We start from the raw sequence: 26,371 nt of genomic DNA, 5'->3' as shown, positions 1-26,371 counted from the left end.
TTTCCCAAAAGCTCCTTCCCCACAGTGATGACGAATAATGTGCAACACATGGTTAATTTGGGCTATTTTTATCATTATATGGGTTTTATATAGAATTTTTGTTCTTTTTTTATGTGTGTCACATAAAGGAATTTAATTTAACAAACAACATGAAAGACAATTGTAATAAAAAAGTATTCACCCCTCAATGGTGGATTCCTCAACAACGTACATAGGTTAATTAGTGTACTTTACATACCAATCAGGTGCCACCGAGTTCGAAGCCATCGTATCGTCGTCTACCAATCGTCGATCGAAGTCTTTCCACCATCGCAGTCGTGCTTCCGCGACATGCTTGCGCTTGAACTTGGGAGAGCTCAGCGCGCACTTTTTGCTCTTTCTCTGGGGCGTTGTGAAGAGCTGAAAGTACTTCACGCAGCAGACGAACAGGGGTGGATCTCTGATTGATACTGAACCCCATCGTTGTCTCTCTGCGCTCTACGCGTACAGCAACGCTCTCTCAGCACGCAAACGAGCCGGTCGCGCAAGTCTCGCCGTGGTTCCATTGATAAACAGCACAATACGCAACGCGGTCGTCGTGATAATTCGCTTTTGCGTGGACGCTCCCGCCTACTGTATCGATATTTGCACTCCCAGTGTTCTTCTTGTGCGGTTTTGACCCGTCTGATAATCAAGCGAGTGGATCAGAGTGCATTTATAAATAGACGGTGCGATCAGAAACACTTCAATTCGAATTAAAAAAAAAAAAACAATACATTTTTGTGGTATAGAAAAGTGAATTCGACCGTGGACAGCGCAGTCTGTGCTTGCGATTTGGGGTGTGCTCTAGTGGAGTAAAAACAGTGCCGGTGCCTGCAAAGACAACCCCATCTTACTTTTGCTTTGTGTTATGAATATTATCATTCTCTTCGGGTGGATAAATTTCCAGTTGACAGGAAAGTGTTCGTCGGGAAGAAGGGGAGGGTGATTCGATTGCCAAAAAAGCATATAAATTTCGCTGGTTTTTGAGCATAGAACGCCGCAACGCGTATATGAAAGAGAGCTGAGCGAACGAATAATACTCTCCCAGTGACAGGAGGGGATGACGAAATCGTACCGCACGCAGAAAATCATAACAAACCACTCGGAGTGTTCCGGCCGGCGCCGGTCGGTTCAAAGTCTACTTTGTTTTCATACATTGCCAAACAGTAATTGATATGCTGCTTCCGATACAGGCGTTCTCTCTGGTGAATTTTACATCAAAGTGCTGATAAAAACTTGCGTATACAAGAAAAAAAAACGCTGTGCTATCGTTCATGTGCGGCTGATAAAATTCGTGTTGACGGACGTGTACATTGTGATATTTTGAAGGGGTGAAGCACGCGAGTTTTGGAGGCGTGAAGAAGCACGTGCGGTAAGCGCGCATCCGTGAGAGAGTGCGTTGAGAGCATGCATGCTCTCTCCGTGGGGGGATGAAGCGTGATGACTAATACGGCTTTTTAGCAGACGACACGTTTGGAAGGCGAGTTGTGTGCAAACGTGTAAAAACTTGTAAAACACGGTGTTGAGTATTGCTAGCAGATAGTGCTTTGGAGATTAGAGGTATATTTAAATTGTGGTCTGAATAAAAATAATCAATCTCTACCATCAGTGAGTTCCGGTTGTAAGTGTATTGACCGGCATGATCGCGTAGCCTAAAATAAGAAGAAAAAGAAGAAGCAGAAGAAAAAAAAAGAAGAAAAAGAAGAAGAAGAAGAATAAGAATAAGAAGAAGAAGAAGAAGAAGAAGAAGAAGAAGAAGAAGAAGAAGAAGAAGAAAGAAGCAGAAGAAGAAAGAAGAAGAAGAATTATAAAAAAAGAAAATAAAACAAAAAGAAGAAAAGAGAACAAAAAGAAGAAAATAGAAGAAGGGCATGAGTGAAAACAAGGTGTAACCATGGCAAACGACGTTACTATAGCAAAAATTCGCACCGACAATCGTTCAGTGCTTGAAGTTCGTGGAAAAGAATTCGGACTGCAACCTATTATTGATCTAGTTGAGAACGTTATTAACAAAAATACCAAAATTGAAGAGGTACGTTTCGTGAGTGGCAAGCTTTTTCGCATTGACGCCAATCTACCCAATCAAGTTTGGCATGGGAAAAATGTTGTGGTTCATGCGCGTGAGCTACTGGTTCCGTCGCCCGTTTGTTGGGACCTTTCGGGCAAAGACGATGGCCATGAGTACAGCCAAAGTGCTGGGACTGGCGAGGACGGAACGGGTTTAAATGGCAAGGATGGCTACCCTGGCGAGAGTGGTGGAAATGTGTTGATAATGGCGAAAGAAATAACACACCCCGAGCACATGACGATCATTGCGAATGGTGGAGCTGGCAGCGACGGTCAGGACGGTGGCAATGGTAAACATGGGAGAGATGGAACAGGCAAACGTTGGTCCGAGTTTCGGGATGAATTTCCACCGGTAGCATCGATGGACGGGGTACGGCATGCGGACTTGAATACAACCCTAAAGAACCTGAAAAAACCGGGCATAACAATAACAAAGGAAGAGGTGAACGATCGTCATACTTTAAAAATCCTTACAAATTCGCTCCGCGGATGGACATACCTGTTGTCTTTCACAAAAGTTGAATTTCAGGGCTTGCAAATAGGAGATTGCTATTTCGAGTGTAAAACGGACGATGGGCACAGCATAACGTTTTCCTATCAGGATGGTGATTTGATGACCCAAAATTGTCAAGCTTTTCTACTGTACGAAGGATCACCGGGAACTCCGGGCATGCCCGGAGGAGAGTATGGCATGGGTGGACAGGGCGGCAAGGCTGGGGAGGTAACGGTACAGTGCCTGACAAACTATCGAGATGTTGATGTACACATCATCAGCAAAGCGGGAGCGAATGGAAAGAATGGAAAAGGAGGTGTTGGTGGTCGCCACGGCAAGAGAGGTTGGGATGTAGGATACGCGGATCATTTTTGGGGCCGAAGGTTTGGACCATTTCCCATCTACTATGGAAGTGATGAAAACAGTACTCTTAAATTAAGCGCTTATTCATCAAATGCTAGCAACAGAGTGTATTGTCCTTATTTAAGTGATAACTCCTCAACGTATGTAGAAATAACGTCCTCCAGGCTACGTCATCCAGATCAGCAAACGTTTGAGGAACGGAACAATAGTAGATCGAACAGCGAAAGGCAGCATCATGCACGAGCCGTAGGTAAGAAAACAATCTCCAGACAAAGCGTACTGAATGCGTATTCTGAGTTTTTGGAAGAAGTTGAGCGCGAGATAGAAGAAGAGGAAGCCAACCGGCGTCACGAAGAAGAGTGCGCACGACAGCGTGCCCGCGAAGCAGAGCTTGCAGCGCGCCAAGCTGCTGAGAGAGAAGCTCAGGAGGAGAGGCAACGTGCATATGAAGCGGAACAAGCACGACTGGCTGCTGAAACGCAAAGACTAGAAGAATTTAGGCGTGCACACGCAGCAGAGATAGCGACACGCCAAGCTGCTGCGCAGAATGTTCAGCAAGGAACTACTGGAGGAAGGCGACTTCATGCTCAGCCAAATCCTGCATGTGAACCAAAGATGGCAGCACTGCAAGCTGCCGAGAGTAGACTTCAGCATTCAAACCGTTGGTCCTATCAAGCAGAATGCCGCCAACATCCATACGAAGTAAGGCGGGCAGCTCGCCAAGCAGCGGAGAAGAAACTGCAAGAGAAAAAACAAGCTGCTGAAGCGGAGAAAAAGGCGAAAGAGGAAAAGCGTGCAGCTGCTAAGCAGAAAGTGCTGGAAGAAAAGCAGCGCGCATATGCAGCAGAGTGTGAGCGTCAAGCTGCTGCAAAACGAAGGCAAGAAGAGTTGCAACTTGCGCATGCAATGAGTCGTTGCGTTTCCCTCGAACAAGATATCAAACGCCAACATTGCAAAGTCACGGTGAATATATCTAAGGTAAAACAGGATAATGATCAGGAAGGGAATGCAACTAACTGCGATTCTTTCACATTAAATGACTGGCTGTCGTACAGCACGAAAGCCGTGCATGAAAAGGATCTTATCCTATTGCTAAGCAAATTTGCCACTGATCGTACAAGTTACCTTCAAGATGCGGACACAGATGAAGGTAACAAGACAATTGATGAAATAGATGAAATGTTCTTTAGGAAATACAAATTTCAAGCAATGCAAAAACTGCCACAGCTACTACCACTGTACCTCAAATGTGAAACACAACCTGATTACACTGCAGAAACAATTTCGCAATTCCTAAAAGAAACTAAAGAAAAGAACGGTCAAGCCTCTCATGTGATTCTGGGTTCAATGAAGCAGTATCTGTACGAAAACACTCCAGAAATACGAAGCAAGATCGTGACTTTTATCAAACAAGAAATGAAAGATGATGATGAGGTTTTACGGCGTGCAATTAAATCTTTCGTTTTAGACACTGAATATGCAGACAATATCGACGAATGTATGGAAACGTTCTACAGAGAGCTGTCCAAACCGCAACACAAAGAGCTTTTGCCCTTTTGGGACGCTGACAGTGATGAAGAAACGAATAACGAATTTCGAAAAGCCATACAAAAAGATGAAGCTTTAAAAGCGCTTTACGATAGCTTGAATGAAGCAAAACGGGTAAAAGCGCAATATGAAACGAGTGAAATGATTGTCGATGAGCAGGTGAAGCAAAAGTTCATCGAATACATTCAAAGTAAAGGAGTTGCGACATCGGGGAGCTGCAGAGAGTTTTTGGCATATGTGTTTGATGTCAATCTTAGGGTGTATACTACTGATGAGGACTTTGAATATGTTCTTCTTGAAGAACACAATCCTTCTTCAACGACGAAGAACCATATACTTATCCGAGACGATGAGTTAGTGCAGATGGAAACAAACGCCGAGTACTTACAAATGGCCCAAGAACGTCTGTACAAGGATACTCTTTTCGGGAATATTCTGATGGAGCTGGACTACTTGCCTACTATTGGAGACATCGAACAGTTTTTAACACTATTTGATGTTGAAACAGTAGCTAGCACCCAGAGTTATGATGAAGATAGTGATTCAAATGATAAGGTAATAGCTGAAACGTTGGCCAGCTACTTCCCGGAGGATAAATGTGTAACCATGAGAAAAATGTTGGAGAAAGTTACATATTCCAATGAGAAACGGATGTTGCAATGTATGCTGCAACGATTTTCGTGCGAAGGACGGCATATATCTGCGGATGAAATGAGCATGTTCATTAACTCGCTGCTCGATAGCATTGCCAACGGTGGACAGGAAGCGTTCACTTACACCTGGATTGTTGCAGCCTATCAGCAACAGAACTGGGTGGACGAAGCCTTAATTCTGCATCTTGAAACACATTTCAAACAACAATTGCCGAACAAACAGCAATGGCGAGCGTACATGAGCAAAGTGATGAGCAAAGATGTTTTGGTGACATTGTTCAATGAGCTTCAAGTAAGCACTTGCACTATTGACTGCATGCACGATATTTTGCATTTGCTAAGCAGTGTCCCTATAGAGTCTATTGCTTTCGAAGGAATTAAGCTGTCGGAGTGGGGCTACTTTCTGAAGGAACATTACTGGACGCACAAACTGAAGGCTTTAGTGGAATGGAATGAAGAGGATCGACTTAGCGATGCTTCTTACTACATGAGCTGTGTTGAAAATTCATTTGGATACAGTAAAGCAAATGATTTGATAGACTGTTTGAAAGTCAAAGATCACCTGACCTCCAAAATTGTGCTGAAAATTCTATCAAACTTACAGAAACAAAAATGGCTCTTAACGGATGTAGAAATTCACAATCTAAAGGCTTCTCAACTGCAAGATTGGATCGCTACAATGGAGCAAAAGTACAAACCACAGCTGGAGGATTTCAATATACAGCAACTTGCAGAAATACTTGATAGTGATCAAAATACATCAAAGAGGATTCTCGACAATCTTCCCATGATACGGACATCCATTGAACACATCAATGATGTAAACACATCCTATAATCAGAAGTTGGTAGCAAAATTTACGTACAATGACATCAAAATTTGGCAAGAAACGATTGGTGTTAAAGTACACAACGCAACAAACGATGACACTGTACACATTTACGCAGAAATGCTTGCAGTAATTGATCGAGCGATTGAGCTGAAGAGAGGATTTCGGCTTCGCGATACTCAACGACTTACTATTCTTGCGTTGCTTACGAACACGAAAAGCACTCTGGCCCAAGTATCCACCGGTGAAGGGAAATCGTTGATCGTCGTAGCAACTTCGATCGTAAAGGCTCTGTTCCACAACAAGGTGGACATTGTAACCAGCTCTCCAGTGCTCGCTAAGCGTGATTCGGAGGTGAACAAAGATATCTATGAATTGTTTGGAGTCAGTGTTCACCACAACTGTAGCGAAGACCTTGAACAGCGCAAAGAAGCTTACTCGAATTATCAAGTTGTGTACGGTGATTTGGCAAGCTTTCAGCGTGACTACCTGCTGGATAAATTCTATGGCAAAAACATACTGGGTGATCGTGATTTTTCGTGCGTTATCGTCGACGAGGTGGACAGTATGTTGGTTGATAAGGGAAATAATATGCTTTACCTGTCGCACGATATACCGGGAATGGATAAGCTTGAGTCGGTGTATGTTTTTATTTGGCAGGTGGTCAATTCTTCCCCGGGCAATCCGGAAGACATTGATACGGATGAAATTAAGGACACAATAATGAACAATCTATACGATCGGATCAGTTTCAACGATCTGAAGAAACTCGATCCAAACTTAAGCACCAAAAAAGTAAAATCAATTTGGCAGTGTTTAGTAAATGGAGGCGTAATAGATACGGAGTCAAACATTGTGAAAAATGCCATAGATTCTTCAAGATTGGAAAAAGTATTGCCTCCTGAGTTCGCTCAATACAAGCACAGGCTAAGCTTTCAGCTGACCGAATGTGTCAATCGCGAGAAGCATATTATTGTTCCTAACTATCTGAAAAGGTTTGTGGAAAGACACTTGACATCTTGGATCGATAGCGCTATCAATGCGTTACTGATGGAGCCTGATCACTCGTACGTGGTAAGCTTTATGGCGTCCGGTGTAAAAACCGAGCGTAGCATAGTGATCCTCGACAAAGATACTGGAACAGATCAGGGAAGCTCTCAGTGGGACGAAGCATTGCATCAGTTTTTGCAGCTAAAACATGGCTGTAAATTGTCATTGCAAAGCTTGAAAGCGGTTTTCCTATCGAATGTGTCATATTTCAAGCTGTACAAGCTATTGTACGGGTTGACCGGTACACTCGGCTCGCAGGGTGAAAGACACTTGCTGAAAGAGGTACATCAGGTAGATTTTGTTACCATACCACCGACCAAGTCGAAACAATTCGACGAGTACGATCCAATCATCTGTCTCGGGCCCAACAAATGGCTGGAAAGCATTCGGGCGGAAGTGGACACCCTAGTCAACGAGCAGCATCGATCGGTTCTCATCATTTGCGATACGATCAATGACGTGCAAAGTGTGGAAAAGTGCTTAAAGGCAAAGGGTGATCTACACATTAGCACCTACACGCGGGACTTTGAAGAGTTTGATGTGGTGCAAGGTACTGCAAAGCTACAGCAAGGAGAGATCATCATTGCAACCAACCTGGCGGGCCGTGGAACCGATATACGCATCACGGATGAAGTGAGAAAGGCAGGTGGGCTGCATGTGATTCTAACGTACCTTCCGGAAAACATTCGCATTGAGGAGCAAGCTTTTGGAAGAGCGGCAAGAAGCGGAGACAAAGGATCCGGACGGATGATACTGATGGTGCGGGGCCGCAAGCAGTTCCGAAAGTCCAAAATAATTGACCTGAAAAAGAAGCGAGATAAAAATGAGCTGTACCGCATATCGGAGGTCAAGTCGTACTACGAAAAACACATCGTGACGGAGGAGAATTGTTTTAACAAATTCAAAAAGGTGTATGAAAAGCACAGGGAGGCTCTAGACAACGTCGATGTGCCGAAAGAAGTTAAAGCTATTTTGCTCGAAAGCTGCCTCGATCAGTGGGCGTTCTGGTTGGACGAGCACAGCAGCTTGATGGAAGAGTTCAGTCATGAATGTGATGAAAAGCGTACGCCACCGGTGCTGAAGACGTTTTTGAACAAGCTGCAAAGCTTTCAGTCGGGAGAATGCACTGGGTCTTATTTATTGAGCAGCTTGTGGGAAGGCTGGGTTGCGGGGAATCCGATGCGTATGATTAAACTGGGAAAACATCTCGCTGAGCATCATGTGAAAATGGGGATGTTGAAGGACTTACAAAAGGCAGGCAAACAACTTACAAACATGGTTAAGAAAACATTTGACGACGCAAGGATAGTGATGTACGCTTATAAAACGGCTATGAGTTTGTTCGAAAAGGTTATACAGCTTGAGCCCCAGTTTTGTGAAGCTGCATACTATTATCGTGCCTACACGGTGATGAAATCGGCTGAAATTGAACAGACTAAAGATGGAACGAGTAATGAAACGATCGAGCAGTTCAAGAAAGATTTGCGTGCAGCGATGGAGCTTTTTGAAGCACATCATACAGCTGCTGTACAGGCTGCTGGCATTGTGGGCATAACGAAAAATATGCATGTTTCGTACGACGACTACAAGGAACAAAAGGAGCGCATTGCAAAGTTGTATCTATCGTTCACACGATCGATTGAAGATATACTAGGGTACGCGGTAGCTCCAGACGCGCTTGTGTCGGATGATAATATTACAGCTGATCAAGCGGAACGTATCTGTAAGTATCTCACTGACCATAAGATAGCATCCAAACCACAAGTGCGGAAAAACGTAAGCGACCAGCAGTTGCTTGCTATCCATGAAGACTATGGCATACCGGTTGAAGATTTGAGGACCTTTTTTTCTGCTAAGGCTGGCAAAGAGATTGACGAGGGCACGTTTTTAAAGGAATGTGAGTCTACCTTTAAGTTTCCTAGTAAAGAACAGTTTTGGGACCTGTTAGACAAGCAGAAGGTTATAAGTGACATACAGGAGTACGTAAGGGTAGATAATACCAAGTTGAAGAAAGTGAATCTCTCTTTGATGGAAGCTATCGAGGAAATGATAACAAAAGAGAAATTATTAAAACAATCAATTGAACTAACGAACGAACAGATTGTTTTATACCACGATTGGATAACGTACGAGCAGACAGAAAATACAGATTCAAAGGCAAATGTAAGTATAGAAATATCTAAAAAAGAAGATCTTACACAAACCGTCGCTGAACAACAGAATGAATTGTTGGATAAAAAGGGTATTACTACCAGCAATCAGAAGGCAAATGATGATGCAAGCAAAATTTCATCATGTGTGCCCGAATCTTCCGATTCTGTGTCTGATCTGTCCAAGAAAGCAACTACAGATGAAAATGAGGTAAAACTCAGTACGAAGACAGAATATAAAGAGTCAAAAGCACGTGTCAGTATGGATATATTTAAAAAAGATGATTTTATACAAGCTTTTGGAAGGCAACAGTATGAAATGCTTGTCAAAAAGGGTATAATCACCATCAATAAAAAGGCAAATATCGACAAAAGCAAGCTTTTATCATGTGTGCCCGAATGGTTCGATTCTGTGTCTGTTCAGGATTTGATCAAGAAAGCAAATATAGAACAAACTGAGGCAGAACTCATCATGAATGAGTTGATAAAACAAGGAACTTTAGAACCTAGTGTGGGTAGTTCCTACAAATTAAAGGATAGTTTTAACGACAAAAAGGATGACTTGGTGCCATCGTATCCAGTGTATGAGCCTGCGGTAAGGGCGTTACTTGCAGGTTGCTTTGCGTACAGATTGGAATTGAAGCACCTCAAAGACCAACTAGAGGAGCTTGAATCCGGCGATGGAAAAGTAATACGAATCAATCTAGCAAGTCATCCTTATGTGTCCTTCTTTGAAGATCTTTTAAAACAGAATATTATTCGACCATGCAAGATAGAAAACGAAAATTTCAATGAACAAATGGAACAAATATGTATGAAAAACATAACCAAAACAGAGTGGAGAGATATTTTCATAGAAGTGCTTGCGATCCCCACCACTGATGCAGATCAGCTGGTTGGTGAATTAATCAAAAACAAATGTTTACATAAACGATCGATAGGTACAAAAATGTGGGACAATGCATCGAAGCTTACCCAACTACAGTTTCAGCAAATGAGTGTAACAAGTTACTACGACATAGGAGAGGAGAAAGATTTCAAAAACATAGTTTCGATCACCCTGAAATGCTCTGGTACCGTGTCTTACGACATAGGCAAAACGGTAGTACAATATTTAAACCAACAGCGCAAGATACGCGAAGCTTCAACACAGACGCATGTAATAAATTCGTTGAAATCGCTTAAATCTTCCATTGTAGGGCTAGAAGTTCCTGGAATATATTTAAAATCAATTCAAGAGGTAACTAAGAACACGGAGATTAATTTTGGTACGATAGACGAAGAGTATATTTTCAATCTGAACGGATTGGAGCGTCTGATACAACTGAAAGAGCAGAAGGGAATGCTTGGTAAGGCTACTGCGGTAGCGTTGATAGGGTTGGGCCAAATTGCTTTGGGTGGCTTAATAGAGTTCTGCTCGGTAGGTTGGTTGACGCACGTTGCAAGCAGTTTTATGAGCGAAGGCCTTAACGACATAAGCTATGCTGTGAATGCCCTTCACACCGGTCATTTCAGTTGGAAGGAATATGCGGTGCAAAAAATGAAAAGCATATTATTTACCGGGATTACCGCCGGCGTGGCAGCGTTGTGTTCTCGTGCAGTCAAGCAATCGAAAATCATGAAGAAAATATTCAATTCTGGGCTCTGTGACGAAGGGGAATCAATATGCTCAACAACGACACGTAGCCAGCTCGGTACGAAACTCCAAAACAAAGTAATTAGCGTGGCGTTAAAGCGAGTTGGGATGAAAATCGTTCAAGGTGCTGCGCAAGGTGTGGCGAACGTGATGGTCGATACAATCGTCGATGATTATTTGCAATCGATGGTCAATGGGCTGGCTGCGGAAGTGCTGCGCACGGTGTTGAGCAAAGTAGACGATCACAAAGCAACGCAGAGCCTGAAGCAAGTGTACGATCAGCTGGGAGAACAGAGGGCTAGGCAGCTTATACAGGAAATAAATTCATCATTTGGAACATACAGTTGGGAGAGTTATGTGTCCATTGTCGGACAAATGGTGGGCAGTTTATCGCACGGATTCGCAAGTGCGTTGCAGAAAACGGAGAGTAAAAGTATCACACTGAAGATTTTGAGCACATTAGGCACGGTATGGGTTTGGGGCGAAAGGGCTTTACAGTTGGGTAGAATGGGTTACGAAGTCAGCCAATTTCTCAACACAATGGATGCGCAGATGTGTGAAAAGCTTAAATCAAGGGTAGCCAATGCGGACGGGAGTGAATGTTCCACACCAAAGGAGGATGGGTTTGATAAGTTTAAGAGCGAAACAGTCAGGCAATGGCGAGCGCTGTTGAGTGAGCATGTTGGGAAACTCATAACAATGCATTTCATTAAACCATTGCTACACGATGCATTAACACGCATTGGAAGGCATATCAAACGAGTGCCACTTAAAATCAGAGAAAGAAGATTGAGAAAGAAGATGAAAAAAGAAAAAGCGGCACACGATGCGCTACCGGAAGAGCAACGAAAGCAGCAAGAACATCAGTATCACGAAAGGTTGAAGAAAATCATGACCAAAACAAAGAGTCCTTCGCTGTTTGCAGATATCATTCAGGAGGGTGTACCGATGGATCTAACTTGTGTAGATGCATGTACAAAAGTGATACAGAAGTTTTTGAAAGCCAAAAACATACCAACTGATGCACTTATAGTTGACGTGCAGGCGGAGGACGGCATAAGCCAAACGTTTGCTTCCGGAGAGCCCGGAGCGGCGAACGCTAAAAAGGTAACCTTACAGCTGACCGGCGGTCATTTCTCATTTTCTGAAAACCAACAAAACGTTGACGGCAATAATTGTATGTATGCGGCATTGTGCGAAGCCATGCCCGAGCTGAAAGATATGACGGCTGATGAGTTTAGGAAGCAAATCGCAGAGACAATAAGGGCAGATCCTTCCATACAACATCACATTAGGCAGGGTTGGCATCGGTATCCAATCAAGGCGTTCAATTGCATTGGGGGCAGGAGACAAGAGCCGCCCGAAAGCGACGAGCTGGAGAAGAAATTTAAAAGCAATAAAAGATACTTGCACAGCATTGTAATTCCACTGTCTCGCAAATCTGAAACATTTTCTGGAGGGAAAAATTTAACAACAAAAAAGTTTAGGAAAACCAAATGCATCGTAATAAGAAACACAGTAGATCACATCTTCAACCGCGTTACGGTTTACCCTATAGAGGCAGCAGCAACGATACAGGCAGCGATGAAAATCTCAGGCATGGCTTGGGATGAAATGTTTGCCAGCGGAGGCAGTAACTCATTTGATAAACTACCTAATGCTTTGAGAGAAGGCAAATTTGATCGAGCGCATGGCGTTAAGTTGAGAATAAAGAAAGAGAACTTTACAACGCCTGAACAGTTGCAAGCATTAGCAATGCTACAGAATTGTCTAGGGAGAAGGGAATATGTGTTCAAAGAAGCAAACATGACTGGCAATATTGCAGGAGATATTGATAATATTCAACCGAAATTGTTGAAGGAGTTTGTGCACAGCTATGACTTTGCCCAACCTGACAACAGTCGCCAGTACGTCAAAGACTTTTTCAGTAGAGCAAGTGAGAATGTTCGGAGTTGCACAATGAAGAGGGAGGATAATAAAAGCAATAGGAAAAGAAGCAAACCAAATGCAAACTCGACAAGCGGTAGCAGTCGACCAAAACGAAGGCTTAATATATCGGGTGAAATAGAACAAGCTCATAAAAAAATTCAGAAGTATGATCCTTCTGCTGACCTTAAAAAATGCAAATCTAACATATACGATAGATTAATAAGGGGCGAACCGGTGGTATATTCGATAGAAAAAGTGTTCACGTCGGAATCGTCGGGAATCGATTCCGACAGTCCATCAACGTCGTCTTCGCGTTAGTTACGTTTAACTGTCATAGAAGAAGAAGAATAATATTTAAAATAAGATGAAGAATAGGAAGAAAAATGTGAGCAAACGAAGAAGAAGGGGAAGATGAAGAATATTAAGAAAAATAAGAAGAAGATAAGGGAGAATATTAAGGAAATTAAGAAGATGTGTAAGAATTATAAAAAAGGAAGGAACTGCAGCTGACGACTATCAAGGATCAAACATTACAGCATGAAAATCGGAACAATACAGCTACTCTACATGCGGCGGCGCTACGCAATTAGATCCTGACGCGGAAGATTCTAATAATGCGCTCTTTACAATGCACATTCTATATGAGTGCATCCTGTTTAAAGTTCATGGAAGGTACAAGTTGATATAACAATCCGAAGGACACGAAATGCTCGAACAGATGGTTAGAAAAAGTTGCTTCGGAAAAGAAGGTAAGACCGGTTCGTCGATTATTTAGATGTGTTATCAGTTTAGGATATGAAATGATTTACATTATTAATCAGTTTTTCATTTCTCTCATTGCCCAGCACGTTGATCTTTGGAAATATGGAATGTAATGTATCGAAGGAATGACGAATCGTTAGAAAACACAACCCGATCATGATCAAGCAAGTACATTGAATAGAGGTACATAAATGCGAAAACGAATTACGAGGTATAAATTTGTAACTTAAATTTCATAAATGTAACTACAGTTTTATTTTTCTGTTTACAGATTCACACAATGCTTTTAAAATGAAGGATGACGTGATCTTGACCTGGTGCAGAAGATCACATGTCTTCGTCTGGCGTAACACATTATGCTTGCTTTGATGGCGAATGCATCTACGGCGTATTGGCACCTTCGTGTGTGTTTATCACGCCTTCTCTGTCCTTGCACTTGATCTAAAAGCACTTTACGGGTAGCGTCCATTAGTACCATACGTATGTCATGAACAGCTCGTAGAAGCCAATTGAGTATTACAGAAAGATCGCCAAACAAACCTTCTACTGAGCCGTAACTGAAGTGTCTTCTCAATTGTCATTCCACGAGTACAGTGGTGCAGAATCAGCGCAGCATCTGTCCTTCGAATGACGCTAAGAGTGTATCATTGTTCAAATCAAATCTTTTTTAGAGTCCCTAAACTACAGAAGCAAAGTCGTTCACATGCAACAGTCACGACCGACGTTTGTGGTTCCAGTGTTATACGTAAAACCTTATGTTCAGGTGTATCGAGACGGATTATCAACTGTTATATCTTCAGTCTCCAAACTTTATTCATTATTGGGTTTAACAACTCAATGCTGATTTGTTCACCCATAGACATACGCTGTTAAGGAGGCGGGACCCGTGTTAGATTTGATTAATTAGTACAAACTGAGTTAACGAGTTATTGTATATGTATTGTTCATGCATTGTTTTGTATAGAAGTTTATCGAGTATAGTGTGCCAGTTTTCGCATACAAAATAATGTTTGCAGGATAGTTAGTCCTACGCTACGTATGGGGGCACGGTCTATTCGGGGCTTGAACCCATGACGGGCATGTTGTTAAGTCGTACGAGTTGACGGCTGTACCAGCAGACCGGTAATGCTAGCTAGGGGATGCTAGGGTAGTTTTACAAAATTTAGGTAGGCATTTTACTCGCATGCGCTCTTGTGTACTTACAAATTCAGGTAGGAAATTATTGCAGACAACTGAAGAGCTGTGTCTATCAACAACAACAAAAAACATACAATTAAGTGTTTAGTGGGATTGAATATATTTACTGATCAATTTTTAATTTGAAAACGGGAAATTAAGACGAAGAGCAATATACTGTAATATGAAATATTGTTTGAGTTAAACATGTAGATATTTTTTTTCCATATAAACTTATAAATATATTAACTTTCATGTAAAATAATTTAAGACAATGCATTCTGCGTATGTGTCATATATATTTGCAAATAGTTTAAAGGAGTCAATATAACGGTAAGACTTCATGCTCGTGGAATGCAACTCATGGCAACTAGAACAAACGGATTCATTGAAATGATAAATTGTCGATTGATAACTAAGGCGAAAAATGGCAATGCGCAATCGTATGCTCCCTATAAATAAACACGTAAGCACCCTTCTTAGTGTTTTGCTGAACGCGCACTGTATCATACTTGTATCTTCCCCTAATAGATCGATCGCACGATTTACTTACCTGTACAAGCTAGATTGCCCGCTTCCCAGAAGTCGCGTACAAGCTTTGAGGGTTTCATAAAATGCTCATCATGATTAGCGCCATATCAGTAATTGGTATAGAAAGCCTTACATACCTGGTTGGCTTATGAGCAAATGTAAGTAATGCACGTTCTCTCAAACTCACGTATTCTCTCACTCTCTCAAACTCGCTCAGTTTTAATCAATGCGATGTGTATGATTCATCTGTAGTACAGATAAAAACATATAAATAGTCTGGGAGAGTTGGAAGCAGTACCATACACTCATGTAAGTTGAATGCGGCTTGAAGCTCGTAATTAGAAGAGAGTCGAAGCTGTATTGAAAGTAGATCAAGCAAACCACGCAGCTAGGCCTGTTTGCTAGAAACGTTTGGGAAAGTGTACGAACGATTACTGTGTAAGTGATTTGAGAATTTGATTGTGATATAATTTCGAAGACCCTTCAGGATTGATGTGACGAAAATGTTGACATTAGTCTGCTAGCGGCATATTGAGAGGGAGAGAAAAACAGAGACAAAAATGAGAGGAAGTATTCGGTTACGGTGTTCGACGGTAGATTCGCAACTTGTTATACCTCAAAACAATCTGTTTTCTTCGTGCATTTTGAAATGGCTTGAATTTGTAGTGTTGTAGTTAAAAAAACCGTCTTAGTGATAGATCCAAATAGTTTTTTTTATAACTCAGATTTTTTTTCATAACAATCAGTAGTAGTCCAATAATAACAATTTGGTGTTTAAGGTTGTTAGCTTTATCCGCTAGCATGTACCGATTGTGCATCGATAGACCGGACGGGTATTAATATCTTATCTGTGGCTGTTTCCGAGACCAATTCGAAGAAATGTTTATCAATCAACTGATTAATATGATATATTATCTTCACTCGGCTATAGTACTAGCTAGCTGCTGTCAGAAAGGTCAGATGCATAACATTGTAACATTTCATGCAACCAGGTCAGGTTTGCAGGACCTTTATAGTGATAAGGATGAATCTGCTGGTACTGTTTTATCATTAATTTCTGAATTGTTGTGTCGTTCCCATGATGCTCTCTTATTTGTTATCTGTTCAATATACTCACTATACCAATGTTTGTTTACTTTTAGTTACCCAAAGCGGTCTTTTACCTCGTCGTCACAACTGTTGCCGTTGTGCAATAAAGAATTGCAATGGCTACATTGGTTTTGACAACGGTAGCGGCTTCCACAGTTCCAGGGTTGCTGGAAACCACAGCTGCTTCAGCCGTTTATATGGCGGCTGCGCCCGTTTTTGAAGAAGTTGCTCAAGTAGTTAATGAGGCGTTTGCTGACTTAGTTGAAGATGTTACAGAAGTAGTTGTTAAAACAGCTAAAAAAACTGGCGAAATGGTGGTTAAAGCAGCAGAAGTAACTGCTGAAGTTGTGGAAAAAACAGCAGAAATAACTGCCGAAATTATTTTGAATAGAAATACTATATTACTGCCCCCTATCAAAAGCCAGCAACAGAAAGGAAATAATTCAAACACTAGATCTAACGAAAATAGTACAAACCATAAGGAAAACAATGGAAATAAACAGTCACAACAAAATACAAAAACCAACAAACAAACGGAATCAAAACAAACTGGAACTGCAAGAAACGCTGGCGATAATGGAGATGATCCCAGACGACGAAGAAACTTGAAAACTACGCGCAACTGTCAGGATGAAACATCGGATGAAACGGAACCACACACTGGAGCTTCTCACTTGCACTCACGAACAGCGGTACATACCGTACGATTTGCTGGAGAAATCAGGCGAGCTGCCGACAGGTCTGGCCACCAAGTTACAGAGCTTATTGAAGACGGGGCCAGTACGATCAGGGATGGGTATATACGGCCACCGACACCTGATAGCCAACTGCAAAGAGCTCACGTGCTACGGTTTAGGGATAATTTTGAGATGTTACGCGAACATTATCCCGAGTTGTATAGAATATTGTGCAGACATGCAGGGCACACGCAAAGAATTCCGAGAGTGTTCAATGTGTTCCACAAGATTGGTGGGAAAATTGATAAACTGCAGTATGGGTGGATTTTGAAATTGTCTGAAGTAGATTTTTCGGCAGGTCCCACAGCTGCAAATCTAGCAATTTTTGAAGCATATAGACAAGAAGTTTTAGATTTGTATGCCAGTGAGATAAGATTAAGATACGAACGGAGCTATAGCGAACAGGACATGGCAGAAATAAGAATGGCAAAAGAGATGATGGAAAACACAACGAGTGAAGAATTGTTTGAAAATGCTCTGGAAGGATTCAATCTGGAACATGACTACAACAATCCCAGAATAAGATTGTAGTAGTATACATTTCGTAACCCTTTACAAACGATATTGAACGAATGCAAACATTTCAAAACTAAAAAGAATTTAAAATAGGACAAACGCAAATGCTTCGAAGAAAGAGTTTGAATAGCTTAACAACAATGAAAAGTAAGAGAGCTATGCCATGCTTGTTGATCATCTGCATTAAAACAGGTAAATAGTCTTTCTGTATTCTAAATATTGACTTGAAATATTTATCCTGTTGTTAATGGTTTTTTTTCAGATGGATGGAACACTTACGATAAATTTCGACTAAGGTTAATCTGAGTTTCATATTCACTATTTGAAATATCTTTGTTGCAAAGTCCAACATACTTGGGGTGTTTATACTTAATGAAATAAATCTATAGGTGGAGGTACACACAAAACATAAATACAATACCTATTCATTTGAATAAGCGCAAAATATAACCACGTGTATGAAAATGTTAACAAATACTATAAATATACATCTTATCTGCATTTCAACAAAAATCTGATTTTGTTTACAACCAAAATGAAATGTTTCTAGTCGAGAATTCTAAGCAATATTTGGTCGACCCAAAATGCAACGACAACTCAAACATACTCACACACGATATCCGAAATTATTGGTATCTTGTACGATCGAATGCCCTGTATACACCACGGTCTGCTAGTTTAACTTGAGCCGAACCTGTTCGACCTGTTCGACCTCTACTATCTCTGCTCTGCATGCTGGATGCTCTGTCTGTGTGTTGGTATGCTCCCGTAGATGTGCCGCTTAGGACAATTCCTGTCTTCCTGTTTCAGACTCGATCCAGTGCCATGTAAAGGGTCTTGTGGCGCTATGGTAGCATGGAATGCATGGAAAACAATCCATATCAAATTAAAACGATCGAATGCATTGAAACCAATCCAATAAAAACTATGCATCGGCAAACAATTGGCAATGTGCAATCGTTCGTATGCCTCGTACACATAAACACGCAATCACTCTTCTTAGTCTCTTGATGAACACACACTGTCTTAAACTTGTATCTTCCTGTAATAGAACGATCGCAAACACGGTAGAACAAGAGACTCTCGCAATAAGAGGCTGCCACAAGGACACCAGACATTGACCCTTCACTAACCAGTAGACACTAGATTGCCCGCTTCCCAGAAGTCGCGTACAAGGTACCCAGGATCCATAAAATGCTCATCATGATTAGCGCCATATCAGCATTTGGTACATAAAGACTTACATACCTGGTTGGTTTATGAGCGAATGTAAGTAATGCACGTTCTCTCATACTAACGTATTCTCTCACTCTCCTAAACTCTCTCAGTTTTAATCAATGCGATGTGTATGATTCATCTGTAATACAGGTAAAAACATATAAATAGTCTGGAAGAGTTGAAAGTAGTTCGAAAGTCAAGTAAATTGAATGCGGTTTGAGGCTCGCAATTCGAAGAGAGTCAAATCGTTATTGATAGTAGATCACGCACCCACGCAGGTGAGCTTGTTTGTGAATATCGTCTAGCATAGTGTACGAAAGCATTCGTGAGTGGTAGTGTACGCGGTTTGAAAATTGGTTTGTGACATAATGCCAAAGACCCGTCGGGATTGATGAGAAGAAAATGTTGTCATTGCTCTGTTAGACGTACATCGAGAAGGAGAGAAAAACAGAGACAAAAATAGGAGCATGTATTCGGTTACCATGTCCGTTGGCAGATGCGTATATAAGCCTGTTGTACCTCAAGTGAACTTGTTTTCTTTGTGCATTTTGCAATAATATGGATTGTTAGTGTTGTAGTGCAAACAACTGTTTTATTGATGATTCCAAATCGTTTTTACCCAACTCAGAGTTTGTTTTCTTTCATAACAATTTGTAGCAGTTCAATAACAAGAATTTGGAGTTTAAGGAATCACGAGAAATGCGATTATAAGTGTTATCGTTGTTAGCTTCATCCGCTAGTATGTACCGATTGTGCTTCGATAGACCAGGCAGGTATTAATATCTTATCTCTGGCTGTTTCCGCGAATGATTTAAAGTAATTTGCGCTTACGCCGAGTAGATCATTACGTCAAGGGAAAGGGAAACAGACACTTTATCAATTAACTGATAAATGTGATATACCCTCTTTACTCGGCAACCAGCTGATGTTGGAAAGAATGTTTACAACATTGTAACACTTAATGTATCCGGATCAGGTTTGCAGGTTCTTGATAATTATTAGAATGAATTCTATAAACACACAAATATAGAAACTAAATTCTATAAACATTTAAACACATTAACTTTAAACTCAGCTTATAATGAAATCATATAATGTGCTCTCTGAATAATCCACGATTTTGGAACTCCGGCTGCTGTTAGTTCGATTCCTTCTTCTTCTTCTTCTTCTTTGGCACAACAACCGTTGTCGTGGTTAAGCTCTGCCTGTACCCACTAGTGAAGTGAGCTTGGCTTTCAGTGACTTATTGTTACTATAGCAGGATAGTCAGTCCTACGCACGGTCTATTCGGGACTTGAACCCATGACGGGCATGTTTTTACGTCGTACGAGTTGACGACTGTAGCACCAGACCGGCCCAGTTCGATTCCTACTCCGGCAAAATCGAAATCATTAGTCGATCGGAGACATTTCATTTCTTGATGTTTTTTTTGCCTCTTTCGCTTTGGGCGTATACTTCTACAGCAAGCTTTTCTTTTTAAAATAGCAGTTTCATTCAACTTGAATCAGCAGAAGTCGGAGTAGAAGCAGGAGATGAAATGCCTGACCACAAAAAACATCGCATCGAGAAAATCCAATGTCACCACTTGCTCGTACAATTTAGTTCATTATTCGTATCAGAGAAATATTATCTTAAAGATACTTCTGTCCTTCTCAAACCAGTGTTGTGGTACTATGAGGGACTTATCATAATCATAAGGCTACAGTCGACTCCAACTCTGAACGACTCCGACTCTGGTCAACTACGGATGACTCCGGATGACTCCGACTCCGGACAACTCCGGACGATTCTGGACGGCTCCAGATGATGGTGAGCAGTGGCGAGAGGGTTTAAGTCACCGTCGAATCATACTGATTGTTCACTCCCTTTCAATCTCTGGTTTAGAATTCCCCATACAACCTCTCGCTAGATACTTTAGAAGGGCCTATATTTGTATGATCGCTTACAGCCATCAATAGGCTTAATCTGCTCTGGGTGGTCTTTATGGCATGAAGAAGTAATACAACGAACAAAGATCACTTAAACATATAAATTAAATGTAATACTACTAACGTTCAGACGTGAAAATCCGAAGCAAAACGAGGAAACAAAACATGAAGACAGGCAGGAGGAAATCATGTATTTAATGAATTGCTAATTGTGAGAATGGCCTTAGTAAAGTCTGAGAATGATTTTTTTAAAAGACAATTAAGATACGCTCGACGATACGTTATATGAAATTGTTTAATGTAGTTTGATATTTTAAGTTAAAAATGCTGCGTCGATCTTATTTTTCAGACATTTTCTGATTGTTATTTGTTCAATATACTGACTACGCCAATTTAATTTTCTTTCAGTTACTATTTATAGTGTCATACCAACACCTACCGAATATCTAACACAGTGCGATAAAAAATCGCTATGGCTGGATTGATTTGGGGTGCTTTAGGAGGAACGGTTGGTAAATCAGCGACAGTGGCACCCATCGTAGGATTAGTTGGTCCGCAAGCCGCTATTGGTTTAGCTGTAGTAGGTGGTGTGATCGCTGCGCCAGTCATAGTAAATGCTGCTGTGGAAACGGTGGCTGTAGTTGGAAAGACGGTCGTTAGGATGGTTGAAACTACTGCTGAAGTTGTGGGAACAGTTGCATCTGCTGTTGTTGAGGCAAGCGTAGACACTGTTCTCACATTGTGTAATGCCCATTACGTTACAGAACAAAAATCTGGAAACGCGTCAGAAAGACGTAACAGTCGTAATGAAAATTGTACAAACAGTAAGAGTAACAATGAAAGCAAACAATCACAACAAAATACAAAAACCAACAAACAAACGCAATCAAAACAAACTGGAACTGCAAGAAACGCTGGCGATAATGGAGATGATCCCAGACGACGAAGAAACTTGAAAACTACGCGCAACTGTCAGGATGAAACATCGGATGAAACGGAACCACACACTGGAGCTTCTCACTTGCACTCACGAACAGCGGTACATACCGTACGATTTGCTGGAGAAATCAGGCGAGCTGCCGACAGGTCTGGCCACCACGTTAGAGATCTTATTGAAGACGGGGCCAGCACAATCAGGGATGGGTATATACGGCCACCGACACCTGATAGCCAACTGCAAAGAGCTCACGTGCTACGGTTTAGGGATAATTTTGAGATGTTACGCGAACATTATCCCGAGTTGTATAGAATATTGTGCAGACATGCAGGGCACACGCAAAGAATTCCGAGGGTGTTCAACGTGTTCCACAGGATTGGTGGGAGAATTGATAAACTGCAGTATGGATGGATTTTGAAATTGTCTACAGTAGATTTTTTGGCAGGTCCCACAGCTGAAAATCTAGCAATTTTTGAAGCATATAGACAAGAAGTTTTAGATTTGTATGACAGTGAGATAAGATTAAGATACGAACGGAACTATAGTGAAGAGGACATGGCAGAAATAAGAAGGGCAAAAGAGATGATGGAAAACACAACGAATGAAGAATTGTTTGAAATTGCTCTCGAAGGATACAATCTGGAACATAGATACAACAATCCCAGAAAAAGATTGTAGTAGTTTAAAAAGGGCTGATCTTTCGTCTATGGCTTAACTCATGTGTTTATCCCTCATCCTGAATGTAGGCAGCAGAACTGAGATGATGCAGGTGTCTAATAACATATTCCACAAGAGGTAAGAAGCGATGTGAAGTTCTTTGAACGATCGTAAGGTTTTCCCCCAGGTTGAAAGACGCGGATTCGTCATTAGGCAGGGCAGGCACGTCAGCAGTTATGAGGCGTTGAGACCATAGATATATCTCCTCAATAATTGTATCGTTGCACTTTCGTACAAAGGCTAGCCGGTTCAACATGACATTCGTCGCGAGAAGCAATGCAAACTTATCACAAAAGAAAACAGTTGAATGTAAAATGAGTACAATTGAGCTCAGATGGATCGAAAGGATGAGAAAAGTCAGTATAAAATATAGTGTAAAACGATATGCAAAAAGTTGATATTTGTTTATCGATTAACAAGCCAGGTGAGTAAGGGTGGAATAAGCTGGGGAGTGTCGGTGGGTTACAGTTAAATAAAATATTGCGACCTTTCTACTTTTTTTCACCTAAGACTTTTTTCGCCTCTATTTATCTTTATTTATCTTTACCTGTATACTCGTACACTAGGTTTCTTACAGCAGGCCAACGAGTTGAGTCACGCTTTAGTCATGCTTGTTTTTAAATGCATTGATAATCTTTGAATCATTAAAAAAAAATCGAGACACAAAAATCCATTTTTACTACATTACATGCGCAGAAACACTTTCAATTACAGGGAGTTATATAAGTTCAAGTACAACTATTTATCGCTGTGTAGTAACGAACCGCACGAATACATGCATGATCTACGCGATAACGTGAGGTGCAAGGCGTCGTATTTATGTGTGTGTACTACGCTTGGTGAAGGTTTTCAGCAATGTAATAAGATATAAATGTATTATATCGAATATATTAATATTAATAATATTTTTTTTAATAATTAATATTATTAATTAATTTATTAATAATATTAATAATAATGTTTAATAATAATATTTATTAATAAATAATATTATAAATTAATATACTAAATATCAGAAAGCAATTGTTGCTCAAAGGTGAACAACCCATTTTGGATGCTAATGTACCGTGTGCTCAGCAAAGAACATCTTGAATGTTAATTAACTCAACAAACATTTAAAATTTGGAACTTCATTTTTAGCAAATTATTCAAGTGTGATAGAATTTATTGAACGCACTGTACTATACATATCGGCATTCGCACTCTCGAGTATTTGTCGAGTTTGAGTCGAGAAAGCGATTCAAAATGTTAATAATAGAGGGTGAGATCAGACACCCGTTAATATGAAAAACAAAACATCGAAGCTTATTTTCCGCTATATAAAGCGGAGTGCGCATGAGCAGCGGTCAGTACTTCTGAATAGAAGTAGTTGATTGGATCAAAGTGTGGACTGAGCAGTGCAGTTGCTGATTTTGAGGATTCTCAAGTGTTTTCAATACAGTTCTGGTATGTTCGATCTAAAAATTAAGCTTAGTTTTATGTTGTGTTTTATCCAAAATTATAAACGTTCATTTAAGACACAACGAATTTAAAAAGTTGTAAGGGGATGAAGAGTGCAATGTGCTTTTTCAGTAATACATCTTTGATATAAAGCTATGCATTGGCTACTGAACAATCTTTGCAGAAACAAAATACGGCAAGTTCATGAAAACAAAATAACATAGCTGAAACGGTGTGTTCTTGTGATTATCATGAATCTTCCAGTAGTGTAAGATAACATTAGATGGAATGCGAAATTGTTCACACGTCCACAAATTGTATAGACATATGTTCCGTGGAACCGAATATATATGGATTGACTTGTCATTGAACAACACTCTACGGTAGAAATAAACACTCTACGGTAGAACCACCCAGCAGGGAAAAATTTTATCACACGAAGGGTGGTTTTTGATTGAATGAAAATAAAAAAATTTGTACACAGTTAAATGGCGAGGGTTAATTATTGTTAACCTTCGTGCTGATATTAATCTCTGAACAATAACTGATTAACTGATTAATCTGAACAAAACATGTTCAGAACGAAATTGTAGAGACAATTTTCTTCTATCGTTCTTTTTTTACCATTCATTCCCTTTTCTTTCTTTCCACTTACAAGCAAAGTCCGTCGTATGCCAGAGTCTATGAATATTATGCGGCAGCGTTTATTCAATAGCAACACGCTCCGATATTTCTATTTATACGCATAACAGCGCATTCTATCATCAAAATGGCTGTATATTGAGTCAATGTTATTTTGTAGGTATGGTTTGGCAATGAGTTCGAAAGTGTTAAGCAAAGCAATAAAGAAACAATACAATTGAATGCTAACGTTCCCACAACAAGTCCATACTAGGGTAAGTTTGCCGTTTTTACGAGACATAAAAAATCATACAAATAATTAAACTATAGCTAATAGTTTACAACACAATGGCATTTTGAATGTTTTACCAATGGGATTAAAACTGTTGTAAAATAATTGTGGTTTTATAAGTAACACACGCTTCATTCAATCATTTAGATTCATTTCTTCTTGCTCTATGATTTTTTTCTTTTGGCACAACACCCGACTGTACCACGAGATCGGCTAAGAAGTAACAATTTCTTTTTATCTTCTTTCGCGTTAAAAATTCTTTATACTTCAGTTCAGCTACACTTTCTGCATTTTGATTGAACACAGTTTTGATTGAGATTTGAGAAAAAATATAAAATTCTTCTTCTATTCAAATTCTATCAAAAAATTCCATAATTATTTATTCTTAGTATTCAATGGACATAACGTCTAGTTGTTAAAGTATACATATTTTATTTTTCTTTCAGCTACTGTATTCTGCAAACATGAGGTTATTTGGATTCCTTTTTGGAGGTGTAGGAGGAAAAGCAATGGCAGTGCCTCGTATCGTAGCATTACTTGGCCCGCAAGCCTCTGTTCAAATAGCCATAGTAGGAACTGTGTTAGCGTATTACGCTGTAAAAGCTGTCGTTTCTACAATAAGGACACGACCAAATATTTCCTTATCTGGTCCGAAACAAACATTATTCATTCGATCAAATAGTGGACATAATCAAACCAATCGTGATATTAAGAAAAACGATGGAAATAAACCAGTAAACTCCAACGCACAAACCAACACTAACACACGATCAGAACCACTTGCCAATCAGCCTCGGTTGAGATAGGACGTATTTTTCGGACTGTGCGCCAAACAGAAAACAATTACAATTAGGTATAAATGTGCGTTGACCTCTCCTCCAAGAATGGGAGGCAGGGGAAGAACCAAGAGCAAGCGGCTCAAGCTTAGCTCTCCTAACGCAGGCAAGTTCAAAAACGAGAGTATGTGTGTTGACCCATCGCAAAATAGTTTCGAGCTTCTAAGTGATTGTGAAAGCGACATCAACCAGCTGCAAGCTGCTAGTGCTAAAAAACCACACATTAGCACTAATACTACTGCAAAAAGCGTAACGAATCAAAAAATTCCACCGATCGTGATAAAAAGCACATCTGTGTCGTATGTGCACAAACTGATCATCGCCGCTGGTGTAGTGCGATACACCACTAAAGCTACCTATACGGGGACAATCGTACACGTCTCTAATACTAATGATTTTCGATGTGTGGTTAAACATCTAAAGGCAACCAATATCTCCTTTCACTCATACCAGTTAGAGGAGGATAAATCTACCAAGATTATTCTACACGGGCTGATCGATTTGCCTGATGAGGAAGTTAAGGACATTTTAAACAAAGAAAACGTATTCCCAACAAGCATCAAAAAGCTTGAGCTCAAAAATAAGCGGTATGACGATCATGCAGTATATCTGCTACATTTTCCTGCTGGATCAATCAACATGTCGTTTTTAAAACAAATCAGAGGCTTAGCGCATTGCATCGTAAAATGGAGTTATTTCTCAAAAAAAGTCGGCCCAATGCAATGTAAAAGATGCCAAGTGTATGGCCATGGAGCAGATAACTGTAACCATGGGGCGAAATGCAATAAATGTGCCGGTGAGCATGAATCGCGTAACTGCCCGCTCACTGCGA

The 26,371-nt window shown here is 40.6% G+C and overlaps 1 protein-coding gene and 1 long non-coding RNA gene across 2 annotated transcripts; both read left to right on the top strand.

Moving 5' to 3' along the window:
• The first annotated feature begins 8 nt into the window (after positions 1 to 8).
• Positions 9 to 22,859, top strand: LOC1280689 (uncharacterized). Its single transcript, XM_061655935.1, has 6 exons — positions 9 to 13,488; positions 13,585 to 13,684; positions 13,773 to 15,646; positions 16,351 to 17,742; positions 17,813 to 19,046; positions 21,105 to 22,859. The coding sequence occupies exon 1, from the start codon at positions 1,916 to 1,918 to the stop codon at positions 13,055 to 13,057; it is 11,142 nt and encodes a 3,713-aa protein (XP_061511919.1). The 5' UTR covers positions 9 to 1,915; the 3' UTR covers positions 13,058 to 13,488; positions 13,585 to 13,684; positions 13,773 to 15,646; positions 16,351 to 17,742; positions 17,813 to 19,046; positions 21,105 to 22,859.
• An 820-nt stretch (positions 22,860 to 23,679) lies between these two features.
• Positions 23,680 to 25,480, top strand: LOC3291467 (uncharacterized). The gene is made up of 3 exons (XR_009766060.1): positions 23,680 to 23,796; positions 24,449 to 24,686; positions 25,150 to 25,480. It is a non-coding gene; the product is annotated as an uncharacterized LOC3291467 (long non-coding RNA).
• The last annotated feature ends 891 nt before the right edge of the window (positions 25,481 to 26,371 follow it).

The sequence above is a fragment of the Anopheles gambiae genome, chromosome 3 (genome assembly GCF_943734735.2).
Source record: "Anopheles gambiae chromosome 3, idAnoGambNW_F1_1, whole genome shotgun sequence".
NCBI lineage: Eukaryota > Metazoa > Arthropoda > Insecta > Diptera > Culicidae > Anopheles > Anopheles gambiae.
Note: the sequence above shows the minus strand (reverse complement) of the source record. Positions and strands in the feature narration are given on the sequence as shown.

Excerpts from the sequence above, each read along its gene's own strand:
- LOC1280689 (XM_061655935.1), top strand. The coding sequence starts at position 1,916 with ATGGCAAACGACGTTACTATAGCAAAAATTCGCACCGACAATCGTTCA.